We start from the raw sequence: 12,524 nt of genomic DNA, 5'->3' as shown, positions 1-12,524 counted from the left end.
TTTGATGAGGAAATATACCTAGATGTAGTTGCTTTTTTTTGTGACCCAGGCGAGGAGGCGAGGTGTTCCTCCACACACGCCCTCCACACACACGCTCACACATCCACACACACACCACAGTCGTCCCAAATCTACCTACCTACATGAAGCACAGGACCAGATAGACAGGCGCCACTAGCTGCCGATCTACATATCAGACTGAAGCGAGCTGTTAAGCTATTTCGAGGGCGAGGCACGGGGGAGGAGGAGGGGGGCGGTCAGGTGAACTGGCGCCTGCAATGGATATGCGCGTACCCGTCGATACCATTACGTCTACGTATCGTCAGAGCTGCGATTATGCAAATTGCAGCTCTTCACCGCCTTGGATGGGCGACACCTCGGGCATTTTGCGAACGGCTGAGTGACTATGTATGATTTTTTTTTTCTCCTTTCGCTGGAGCCGCAGTATCCGAGCGCTACGAGGAGGTATGTCCGTGTTTGTCTGATTCGTCTCTTTTTTTTTCTCCCCCTATTTTGTGAGACCAGTCTTACTCTTAGGGTCTCTCAGCAGCAGCAGCAGGAAGAGGAGGAGTAAGGCATTTCCTCAGTCGACCGTTTACAGCATCAGAGACAGGCAGGAGAGGCGGTACAACACCGATAAAACGTGTTTGCTATCTTGGCGCTGTAGAATGGAGAGAGGTAAATGCGATGTTGGTTCAACGCTGCTGCTGCTGCTGCTGCTCGATATCAGTGGAAGCCTTCTTGCTATCTGTACCTAAGGTATGTATGTACGTACATCGAGCAAACAAGTCGGGATATCAAGCCTTGTATGTAGGTCGGCGTATAGCTAAGACATACATACATACTTACACACATACATACACTCTCACATGCGGCGTGTATGTGAGGTGATTTTATGCCGCTGCCCCTGAGCAACGTCATAACTTCAGGGGCGACATCATAGCTTTGTAGGTGGATATCTTCCTTTCGTCTACATACGTACCTACGATTCTTTCTCACGGCCCTATAGACATGGTCCGGCGATAATCGAAAGCGCCCAGCCGATCAGGATATCAGCCTCATTCCAAAAGTCCAATGAACGAACCAACCTGCCGGACGACGACAAGGCTTTGTTTTTTTTTTTTCTTACGTGCCTAAGATAAGGGGCTTATCATGTCATTATTTTTCCGCGGTATGATAGGTCATATTTCTCGTGCTGGCTGGCTGGCTGGCTGGTTGGCTGGCCCTGTACGCTATCTGCTTAATTTATATGAAGCTGCTTGCCGTGGGCGGTCACGGCAATGCTGTTGTTCAACTTAGACAACACATCGGGCCAAGACGCTCTTACAACAGGTTACCTTGATAAGTTGAGATCCACGTGGGAAGGCGGTCGGTCGTCACGAACCATGTTTCGGCAAGATTCGTCGTCGTGGAATTCTGACATGTCCCGTCCCCTGGTGGGCTGATTAGGATCCGTTGAGGCTCTGACGGCCACTTTAGATATCGGTATCGTACATGACTTACTTTGTAGGTTAGGTACGTAGGTAGCTATCATGAACTCCAAAGTAAGTCTGATTAGCCTATTGGTGGATTCGATGTCCAGCTCCTGTTGATACTACATACCTACCTATGTCCACCCTTACGCGTAACGGTCAAATCCGGAGGTGGACTAAGAACGAGGCGGTTGTTTACTTACCCCCTTCTATGTACTCGGTGTGGAGGCAACAGCATCGTTATATTACCACATGACTGACCACCTTCGCAGGTAATTATATCCCAAGTTGATTATCAAGGTACTCGATGTGAGCTAGCCAGTATTACTAGTATATCATAGCGGGCTGGAGGCTCAAGTACCTATAACGAGCATCGAGAGAATATATTATTCACCTCGGTTATGACGTCCCACCACATAACCGGCCTACCTTACTATCAACCAACACCTACCTATTAGTATACCTATCTATACTGTGCCACCGTGAGTCTGCGCAGACGTCATGTGTGAAATGTGATTTGCTACCAACGACCTACCTTGTTTATACCGCCTCCTTTTCTTTAGTATGTAGACACGTGGTGCCATGTAAACTAATTAACCCAAGCGGATAGGACCGAGCCTCACAAACCCAAGTACCTAGTCACTCAGCTGCTATTTCAGCCGTCTGTAAGAAATATAATTAATTGACTGGAAGGTCTGTACGTCTGTACTCCATCTAGGACTTACCTACCCATCAGGTGAGAGAAGCTTTGGACGGCTAGATAGGTAATTACAGCTTAGAGGTAGCACGAATTGAAGCCGGAAGTAAAAGGGAGTAAACGTACGTAATCGAGCAAAGCAATTAGGACAGCAATTTGAATCGTGAAGTTTTCCCTGACCTCCTGTTACCTGGAAACAAGCCCCTTTTCCGAGGTCGGTTACCTAATAGGCGTGTACGTTGTTTGTATATGTATATATGCCTTATATTCCAGGAGACGACTTCCAGATAGATATAGTCAGTTAATACCATAACAAGTAGTAAATACTAGGATAAACCGATATATAAATAACCTCTAATACGTATGTCTATAACAATTACCAAGGGACTATCAACCGCTACATCCCGCTACATCTGCATACATCTTGCCTATATTCACAGGTGATCCTGTACAAAAATATTGTTCAGTAGGAAGCTCTCGATCCTACCCCTTCGAGACCCCTTTCCAAGATGTATATATCCCATCAGCTATCAATTACTATTAACTACTACGGAGTAATCTTCTTGTTCATCCGGGAACATTTATTTATCATGGATTGACAATGAACAAAAAAACGTAACGAGATATCCGGGCCTATGCTTTTGCTTCCTTCGTACACGCCATCGCTATGAACTGGTAAATCTACGGAATAAATCACGTATGTCTGTAAGCCGTTGAGGGTAAGGTAAATACTCCATCTCATGATATTACAGTTAAGTAGCTACATACTAGGTTACTTAGGTAAGTTATACAAACGACCGCCCAGCAACACACATGAGACGCAACGAGATAAAACAATCAAGAACTTGCGCAATTGAGCATTTGCTTAAGCAGAGATACTAACATAGAACGCTGATTACAAATACCACTCTAATAAACAATGCTTCAGCATTCTAGGTAACATAGCAAAGTAGGTAGTTAACTAAATTATACAAAAGACCCCTACAGTTCACTCTAGGAAAAGTCAAAGCGGTCCGGTAGGACGATAGGTGCCACCAGGGTCCAGATGTACATGCCGTAGCAGATCCAAGCGCTAACAATCTTGACCCAGCTAGCCCAGTACGTCCTCCCGACGGTTGCGAAGTCGCTGTCTTGAGGAAGGTCATCCAGACCTGACACTGTGCCCGTGAGTAACGTGCCGACCCAGCACGTCGCCAGGAAGAAGATGATATGGAAAACCGAGTAGTTGTACTGCGTGCTGCCCCGTTCGTCATCATGCGGCGTCTTGCCGCTTTCCTCGTCCTCTTCGTCGTCGGATAGCAGGGCGTCGGCGGGTAAACTACCTTCTTCGACTGCTCGGCGTAGAACCTCGATTCGCATCTCCCGACGTCCTGGCTGTTGGGTCACGAGATCGTGCTCGTCCTCGTCTGCGAGCTTGATGCCGCCCCTACTGTTACCAAGGCCCAGACTCTGGGTTGCCGCGCGCGTGGTGGTGTACGCGACTGTCAGCATCGTTACAATGGCGCCGATCACCACGGATGTCGTCCGGGTGCCCTGGGCACGGACTAGGGGGTTGCACTGCTTGTCGTCGGGTTCCATCGAGACGGCAGACATTGTGAGATACGTGCAGTAGACTGCGACCATGGCGGCCTGCGCCAATCCAGCTTTAGGGTTGTACTCCTGGACGGTTGGGTGGACCGAGATAACCGAAATGGCAATCCAGAATAGGAGGTTGATGGTGATGGCGGCTTGATTCATGGAGCAGCCGCTACGAGCAAAGAAGAAATATTGTATGATGGTCATGGCTAGCGAACCAACGTACATGCCGAGGGTTGAACCGATTAGCACGCCTCTCCACACTCTCGAGTCGGTCTTTTCGATCTGCTCAAGACAGTACTCGGCCCAATTATGCGCAAGATCGACAAGGAGAATAAGACCTAAGATGAGGAACAGCATTGCGCCGATGAAGGCGATGTAGTTGCCGTAGACCTGGAAGAAGGCATCGGGAATAAGGAACGATATGACGATGAAGGCGAGCCAGACGATAATTTTAGGGCCCCAGAAGCCGTTTTGGAGAGAGGCTCGCGGGTTTTTCGTGGAGGCGACGTTAAATAGCAGGCCGGCCAAGATAAGGTGGAAGAGCCCGAGGGCAAAGTTGATTCGGTGAACGGCCAGCCAGCCGTAACATTTGCCGTTTGGACAGTCGATCTTCACATAGTCCAACATTAGGTGTTGTAGCTTTTCGATGGCCCAGGGTGTGAGCATGATCCACGAGAGAATCGAGTTAACGAGGAGGAGGAGAGCGTAGGCGATACGGGTAGCAACACTTTGAAAGTTCAATGTTAGTTAGTCCGCGCAAAGCATTGCGACATGGTATAGGAGAATAGAACGTGGTTATCTTACCTGTTGCCGCACTTCCCGCAGGCGCTGCAGACCATGGAACAGGTGGCAGCGCCGCAGCAGCTAGCAGCGCAGGATATCAGCTAGATTATCGTTAGTCTTGGACATACTCGATTAATGTGATCAGGTTGTTGAACGTACCGTGCCAGCGCCGGGCAGCGCCAAGAAGGGAAGAGATAGGAGCGCTCCCATCCTGGATGGTGGGTTTCAATACCGGATTGATGTCCTTTTTGTTCTTGTTGTACTTAAAAAAGTAGGGGTTTGTTGAAGGGAAGAATTATAGGTAAGAGGGTTTACGATAGGATGAGGCGTTGCTTGCTGGTCGAAGTTGGCGTGACGCCGTGCGGCTGCGGTGGGTGGAAGTTACGCACGGACAGTTTATATACTGTACATACGTACTTGGCATTGCATTACGTAGGGTCATGCGACGCGCGCGGATACAGTAAAGTGCGTATATAGAAATATCACTAAATGGAGATTATTCTAGAACTGATGCGGGGGAAGTTGCATATTGGAAATGTAGTTACATAGTTACATAGTTACATAGTTACATCTAAAGCTTACATTTCACTTAAACAACATCAAAATACTAATACTCGCCAAAATGTTATAAGTCAGCTACGAAGATAGCTTAAATAGCTGATTTGTATTATTCTTCAAGCTTAACTACCAGGTATGTTATCCAACATCCGAATAACAAACTCCGACTTGACTTCCTCCCTAACCTTACCCACATTTCGCCGCACCGTGGCCCGCTCTGAATCCTTCAAGAATCCTCCTCCTCTAACTAACCAGTGAATAGCGCCGGGCCGGGCATCGGGTAATCCGTAATAGTAGCGTACGGGTTGAAGTGGATACCCGGGTCGGTGTTCTTGTAGAGCGCGGTGCCGAGGGTTCCGCTGGGCTTGGCCGTGCCCGAGCCCGTGATCGCGATGTTGAAGCACTGGGGGTACGACTGGGCGCCGTTCAGCGACGCCGCGCCGTGCAGGGCGATGATCTCGTGCCGCAGGACGTAGTTGCCGGGCGCGATGGACGCGGGGATCGTCGTCGTCCACGTGTTGTTGTTCGCGATCAGCTTCGCGCTCGCCCACTCCTGCGTGCCCGCGTCGATGCCGCTGGCCTGGATCTTGATCCACTGCAGCTTCGTCTTGTCCGCCTTGCTGCAGTCGCCGTCGCAGGGGGCGATGTAGTCGATGATCGGGCCGTACGGGTGCGGCCACGCTCCTCCCGCCGCGGTGCCCCACTGGAACACGACGGAGCCGCCGGCTTTCACCGTCGTCGTCAGCTCGCCCGGCGCGGCGTTCTTGTGGCAGTTGATGTCGGCGGTCTGGTAGGCGTCGGGGGCGACGAAGCCGCTGTCGAGGTTTTCGGCGTACCAAGCGGCCAGGGGAGGCACGCTCCCGCCGTTCTTCTTGTCGTAGTAGTACTGCAGCAAGAAGCCGGGTTTCTGCACGCCGTCCGCCACGTAGCCGGTGACGTATCCGTGCCCGAGAGTCGTGGTGACGAAGGCACCGAGTAAGGTGATGAGAGAGGCGGTAGACACAGGCATGGTGAAACGAGAATTGGGATTCCACAAGTCCAATATCTCTTACGAACTACAGCCGACGAGCAAGCAACTGATAGCGGTAGGAAATCGACGTTAAAATACACCAGGAGCACCCATCCTTATTTATCGCAGAGGCTCCAGCACCAATAACTATATATTATATACGATGCGACGCTACCGTCTTGACCAAGACGTTCGCCACGGCGCATGGTTGGAAGGCAGTTTACGAGTTCGCGATCCTAACCGGTGGGATTTTTAAACTGTTCTCTTCTAAAAATAATGGTCCTCGTCGGTGCTTATGTTTAGTGGTTACTATTCGTCGCTCTGGTTAACGAAACGGGTTTCCGGAGATCAAATCACCGCGTGCGGAACTGGGCAAGCCGAAGTTACGTATTCGTCTTAGGGCTATGGATGACAAACTATGCTTCTTGATTTTACTAACCGCCTTATACTTTATATATATAAAGTATTGGCACTGTTTGACTATATGTTCCATCACATGGCTTTTACATATAGTCTTGCCGAGTTTTGTTTGTGTTTGTGATGAAGTTGCTTTTCCTGCGAGGTGAAATACTTGATGCGGCAGCTGGAGAAAAATGGTGGGGATGATTGACGGACCGGACCGATTGTTACCTTAGATGGAGGTATGTTATGCGCATTGCGCATTGTTGAGAAATGCAAAAGCGAATGTATTGCTACGTGTGGATCATCATACCCATTTTCCTCAGTACCTATTTACCATCCACCATTCACCTTTCACCGTTCGCCATAACTCCCAAAGTCCCATGAGACATACCCTTAATTACAAAAAATGTTTCGCCGTGAAAGATCCCCGAGGTATTAGGCAGTAGGAGGTACAAGGACCCAAGTTCCCTGAATGCTGAGCCGAATCCAAAAACACCAAACCAAAAAAATAACTCGCACTAATTGATCTTAATCCTCTATCATAAGGTCTTGACTTGCGCCTTAACTGGTGCCTCAACCGGTGCCTCAACCGGTGCGCAGTCTTCATCTTGCTTCTGCGCATCCTCTTCTAAGTCGAGCAATACCAACTTAGGTATACGATTATGCGGATGCAGTGACCATTCCCGGAAGTTGTAAGAGCCGCGACCGCGGTTTTTGATCACGTTAGAAACGAAACTCTCTAGTTCTTCTTGCGGTAGCCATAGATGCAGGTAATTCTGGATCTGCTTGAAATCGGATGCCCTCCAGAGGTATTTAACGTAGACGGGTCCGTATAAACGGGGACGGAAAGGCGGGACGCAGAGATATCGCACGAGTTCCTCCCGGTTGTATAGGAGGTTCTCCATGTACGTGTCTGTCCACCACCAATCGTAAAAGTCGTCGTCTCTGTCTAGGTTCTTCTGTATACAGACGACGTTGCGGACTTTCATGGCGATCTCGGGCGGTATCTTGGCCGTGATATAGTGGCGGGGGGCTTCCTGGTTCTCTTGCTGCTTGTCGAGCAACTCTTCTTTCTTTTCTTCCCCGAGATACGGGAAGGTGTCAATGCCTCGAATGGAGACGAAGAAGTCATATCGCGGACTAAGATAGATAGAGCCCTTTACCACGCTGGCGGTTTGTATGGCTTTGTTGATGTATTGCACTTGGTATGAGGATTTGCTGTTGCGATTGATGTCTTCTTTGGAGAGGCGAGGAACCTCGTAGACATCAAGCTTGGCTGTGTAGAAGGCCTTGGCTTGATAGCGACTCTCGGAATTGACCGAGAGCAGCGGGCTTGCGTGGTGCTTGAGGGGTAAGAGACAGAGCGGCGACTCGTTAGTGATGGGAGCATTCTTGGTCTGGCCAATTATAAGTAAGCGATCGCGTGCTTCTTGGTGTAAGGCGAGATCCCAGATCTCTAGACGCAACTCAGCGGGAAGACTGGCGAACGTAGCCATGGTGATGACGACGACGACGACGACGATGGCTATGGGTTTGTATAAGTGATATATATGTAGGAGAGAAGATAGGTGAGAAGGCAAGGAACATGAAATTTCACTTTTAAGCCGTGATCCGGTCAAGTTATAAAGGAGACTATCAGACTATCAGACCAAGCGCGGGTGGCTCGGTATGCGCTGGGTATTGCGCTGGGCATGTTATGTTGTGTCTCGTTACGAGGGCGGGGGTCACATCGATTACATGACGTATCAAAGCAGTTGGTCAGGATATTGTTATTTCCTGAAGCGGCACAGGAACTGCAATAAATGTTTTCCCCACTGGTGATCGCGAATTAAAATAGGGGACTTGAGCGACTTGGGGGTGACTTGCAGTACTGGTCTTCAGGGGGGAAGGTCGTAAAAGGGACCACATGACGGTGTAGACAATTGGAGGTGGTTTTCGTAACCTCGGAAGATACAACTAGATACGGAAGATATTAGGTTAACCCAGTTTCGTGGTAACATGTTCACTAATGAATACCCCTTTATTATATGTATGTATTTAGAACGGTATTCATTATTTATATTAGGTAATTACATAGGTACATATGCCGATGTTCATGTGTTATAATATTTCAAGGTGCTACCGAACAACACGTTATTTTCTACTTTCCTCCCCCCCCCCTTCGTCTGTTGAACAAGCTGAAGCTGAACATGACTTTCCCCAACGACTCCAACATCTCCAACTCCAACTTGCTCACGCGATGACGTCTTAATGCGATGAATCCCATATGTATGTACCTATCATGTATGTAGGTAGCTTACCCCAGAATTAAACCCCCCGGCCAACGACTACCGATATGTATATACTTTGCTTACAAGTGTAGGGGGTACCGTACGATCGTGCTCGACAAGCAAGAGTAATTGGCTGTTGTGCTCTATGACCGGCGTGTTGCCATGCCCGATCAAACCTGCGCTATACCCGACTTGGTACCATCTTGAATCCTTCGAAATGTTACCGGGTAGTTAGTTTCGGTCGAAAATTGATGGGCCGGGTTCTTGGCATTCTGAATCTTGCTTGCCTCTTTGAAAATGCCAAGACCCGGCCATTAATTTTCGATTAAGACTGCCAAGAGAAAGCCCCTTTAATTCATAATATAACCTTCAAACCCTCGTAGCGATGGCTTCTAGAATATCAACCTCCACTTTAACCCGATTTACTGAACTGGCCAAGGCTGAAAATGGATCGGCTGTATTCAAGCGGTGACTATGAATTGGGTATAGCACCAAGCTAAGCAGGGACGTCCATGGCCAATATATCCAACAAATACCAACCTGTGGTAATGGGACGGTTTTCACCGATATAGCATTCATGCGATTTCCGCGGATTCTACGAAGTGTACGTATGAATATGAATATTGGTACGGTATATTCCGTACGTATGTACAATATGCACTTAAGATATGGATTAGCTAAAGATGGGACCCTCCGGCACGGATATAATTACGGAGGCGTGTACATAACGAGGGCATACCTACCTACACTAACTCATCCAGTATTTTGGCCAGTGCCTGCCAAGCAGCCAAGCTCTCGCCTGATGCCGAAATACCGGAGTACACTAACGCCCCATAAGGATAGTCGACCCGCCTCGTAGCCCGAAACAGTAAGGGGTTTGAAGCGAGATAAGCCGGCCGATAAAGCGCAATCCCCCGTTATGATTATGTAGTGTATGATTTATGATTGAGATTGCGATTGCGACACGTCCCTACGTAGGTTAAACCCTCCACTCCTTCGACGTCGTCCTATCAATTCCCATCCCATCATCTTCGCGACAACGACGCCCGATTACTTTTGTACACTTCATTCGTTCCCTATCGTTACCTTCGGCATGGCACATCTAGCCTTTTAGAAACATACATCTCTTATTTTTTTCCGGCATTACACGACCACTTGTGCCGTATCGCAGCCTCCGATCTTATTATCTATTCCTTTTGATATTTCCTTCGTAATTGTTCACCGTAGCCTCCTCTTTTTCCCCTTTTGTAAAAGGTCACTAACTAGCGGAAATAAGACATGATATCATCATAACTAACTTTTTACTTAACTCGTGTGATTTTCAATATGACTGTATCGGGCCAAGTCTACAATGCTCGCATTGTATCGAGCGTCGCCGCGACCGTCATCTCGCTGGCCTGCGGAACCAATGTAAGACATCATAATCATCTCTTCGACGTCTCTGACAACGGATGGTAGTATGTCTACTCGGCTTGGGCACCCCAATTTGCCGACAAGTTACTCTTGTCTGCTACCGAAAGCAACCTGATCGGGCTGGCGGGGAATCTCGGCATGTATTCGATGGGCGTCCCCGTAGGCATGTTCGTCGACAGCAAGGGTCCTCGCCCCGCTGTCATCGTAGGGGCTTTCCTACTAGGTCTCGGTTACTTCCCGCTCCACCAAGCATATGATGCCGGTCAAGGGTCCGTTCCGTGGATGTGCTTTGTGTCGTATCTGACCGGCCTCGGTGGCTGCATGGCTTTCGCCGCCGCCGTCAAGACCTCAGCTTTGAACTGGCCGCATCATCGTGGCACCGCCACCGCCTTTCCTCTTGCCGCCTTCGGTCTAAGCGCCTTCTTCTTCGCCCTCATCGGCTCCGTCTTCTTCCCCGGCAGTCCGAGCAAGTTCCTAATGTTGTTAGCTTACGGCACCTTCGGCTTGACTTTCCTCGGGTTTTTCTTTCTGCGCGTGCTTCCGCCTCACTCGCCGTACCATGCTGTACCCGATGCGGAACCAGGCATGGCAGATTCCCGAGAGTTGCACCGTACCACGTCGGACGAGTCTAAGACACGTGCTGCTCGTAGGGATCCATCCGAACCTGGTATGTTCAACACCACCTCTGACACCTCCAACAACTCCAAAACGACCCAAGATGCCTCGGAACAAGAGGACCGAGACCCCCCAAGCCCCAAGGAAGACAGCCCAGCTGTCGACACCGAGGAAGCACCGTCAGGTACCCGCGATGGTTCCGATGAAACGTCTTCGCTTCTATCCCAGTCCACCTTGTCCTCCTCCTTGCCGGGTGAAGTGTTAGTGCAGAGCAGTGTTGATATGGATCGTTCTCACCGTGTAGATATCCGAGGTCTGAATCTCTTGAAGAACATCGAGTTTTGGCAGCTGTTTACCATCATGGGCATACTCTCAGGTATCGGCCTTATGACTATCAAGTGAGTATTACCTCGCCTGCGTGCATTGCATACGAAATATTGTGCCCGGAATATGCGGCTCTAACTCCACATTAGCAATATCGGCAACGACGTCACAGCGCTCTGGAGGCACTACGACGACTCGATCGACGATAAGACGCTCGTCCTACGTCAGCAGCTGCACGTTTCCATCCTATCCATTGGCAGTTTCTCGGGGCGACTACTAAGCGGCGTCGGCTCCGACTTTCTCGTCAAGGTACTCCACGCTAGTCGAGTGTGGTGCCTAGTAGTAGCATCGGGCATCTTCTCGCTGGCGCAGATCTTCGCGCTCAACGTGACGAACCCTCACTTGCTGGGCTTCGTGTCCGGGTTCAGCGGGCTAGGCTACGGGTTCCTATTCGGCGTGTTCCCGTCCATCGTCGCCGAGTCCTTCGGCATCCACGGCCTAAGCCAGAACTGGGGCTTCATGACTCTGTCCCCCGTCATCTCGAGCAACATTTTTAATTTATTTTATGGTTCCGTCTTCGACGCCCATTCTATTATTGGCAAGGACGGCGCGAGCTCTTGCGCCGACGGCCTTGAGTGTTATTGGGCTGCGTATCTTGTCACGCTCGCCGCCTGCGGCCTCGGCTTCGTGGTTACGCTCTGGGTCATCTGGCATCAGCACAAGACGCGGCTCGCAGAATCTGCTGGTAAAGCCCGCGCCAGGGAGTAGGATACAACCACGGAGGTCCTATCCTATCTGTCGTGTTTTGTGCATGTTGTTGCAATCTTTCGGTGTTTATTTTGAAGCGTGTCTATGAGCTGGTTTCCATAGGATATTCATGACAGGGGAGCTACGGGGTAAAGTAAGGCGCCCTGGGGGCGTAGGCGTGGGCGTTATGGTTTTGCTTTCAAATAGACCGGGACTGCGGGATTGGTAAAGACTCGGGGCTCCTGCTAGGGCATACACAGGTAGATAGACTAGGACGGCAATAGACTTTTTCTTACGGGTAGAATTTCAATAGTGTTGGTGTAATGTTTGAGCTAAGACATATCTGACATCGGTGCACTCACACTTTAGGGTAGTTCTATGTTTCAAATTTCAAACCCTGGGTTGTGAAGAAAGATTGCATGTGAAGAGGCTGGCCTCTGGAATGTATGGAAGTCGCTGGTTTTTGGATATTAATAAAACGTCGAGTACCTCTTAAACATAAGTTTATTTGCGATCTATGTTATCCCAGCTACCTAAGGCCGAGACGCCATCTGCCTTAGTATCCAGCCAGCCAGCCAAAGCGCGCCACATTCCCCTTTCTTGAGGGGGGGGGGGATGAAATCCGTACCTATTACTTCTTTTCGCCTCTGCCGACT

At 49.6% G+C, this 12,524-nt stretch overlaps 4 protein-coding genes across 4 annotated transcripts; 1 reads left to right on the top strand and 3 right to left on the bottom strand.

The window, feature by feature from the left end:
• Positions 1–2,797: 2,797 nt before the first annotated feature.
• Positions 2,798–4,901, bottom strand: F5Y00DRAFT_98417 (TMS membrane protein/tumor differentially expressed protein). The gene is made up of 3 exons (XM_048014417.1): positions 4,690–4,901; positions 4,552–4,631; positions 2,798–4,474 (listed from the first exon to the last, which is right to left on the bottom strand). The coding sequence occupies exons 1-3, from the start codon at positions 4,738–4,740 to the stop codon at positions 3,163–3,165; spliced, it is 1,443 nt and encodes a 480-aa protein (XP_047864035.1). The 5' UTR covers positions 4,741–4,901; the 3' UTR covers positions 2,798–3,162.
• Positions 4,902–5,143: 242 nt separating this feature from the next.
• F5Y00DRAFT_98396 (glycoside hydrolase family 61 protein) lies at positions 5,144–6,414 on the bottom strand. Its single transcript, XM_048014415.1, has one exon. It carries the CDS (start codon positions 6,095–6,097, stop codon positions 5,336–5,338), a length of 762 nt encoding a protein of 253 aa, XP_047864034.1. The 5' UTR covers positions 6,098–6,414; the 3' UTR covers positions 5,144–5,335.
• A 578-nt stretch (positions 6,415–6,992) lies between these two features.
• On the bottom strand, positions 6,993–8,186 carry F5Y00DRAFT_98405 (uncharacterized protein). The gene has a single exon (XM_048014416.1). It carries the CDS (start codon positions 7,993–7,995, stop codon positions 7,039–7,041), a length of 957 nt encoding a protein of 318 aa, XP_047864033.1. The 5' UTR covers positions 7,996–8,186; the 3' UTR covers positions 6,993–7,038.
• Positions 8,187–10,095: 1,909 nt separating this feature from the next.
• On the top strand, positions 10,096–11,889 carry F5Y00DRAFT_253636 (MFS general substrate transporter; the record flags this gene model as incomplete). Its single annotated transcript, XM_048010074.1, has 3 exons — positions 10,096–10,179; positions 10,228–11,195; positions 11,271–11,889. 3 exons carry the CDS (start codon positions 10,096–10,098, stop codon positions 11,887–11,889), a joined length of 1,671 nt encoding a protein of 556 aa, XP_047864032.1.
• Positions 11,890–12,524: the final 635 nt, after the last annotated feature.

The sequence above is a fragment of the Daldinia vernicosa genome (assembly GCF_022497035.1).
Source record: "Daldinia vernicosa strain CBS 139.73 unplaced genomic scaffold F5Y00scaffold_29, whole genome shotgun sequence".
NCBI classification, from domain to species: Eukaryota; Fungi; Ascomycota; class Sordariomycetes; order Xylariales; family Hypoxylaceae; genus Daldinia; species Daldinia vernicosa.
This window is presented reverse-complemented; position numbering and strand designations above follow the sequence as displayed.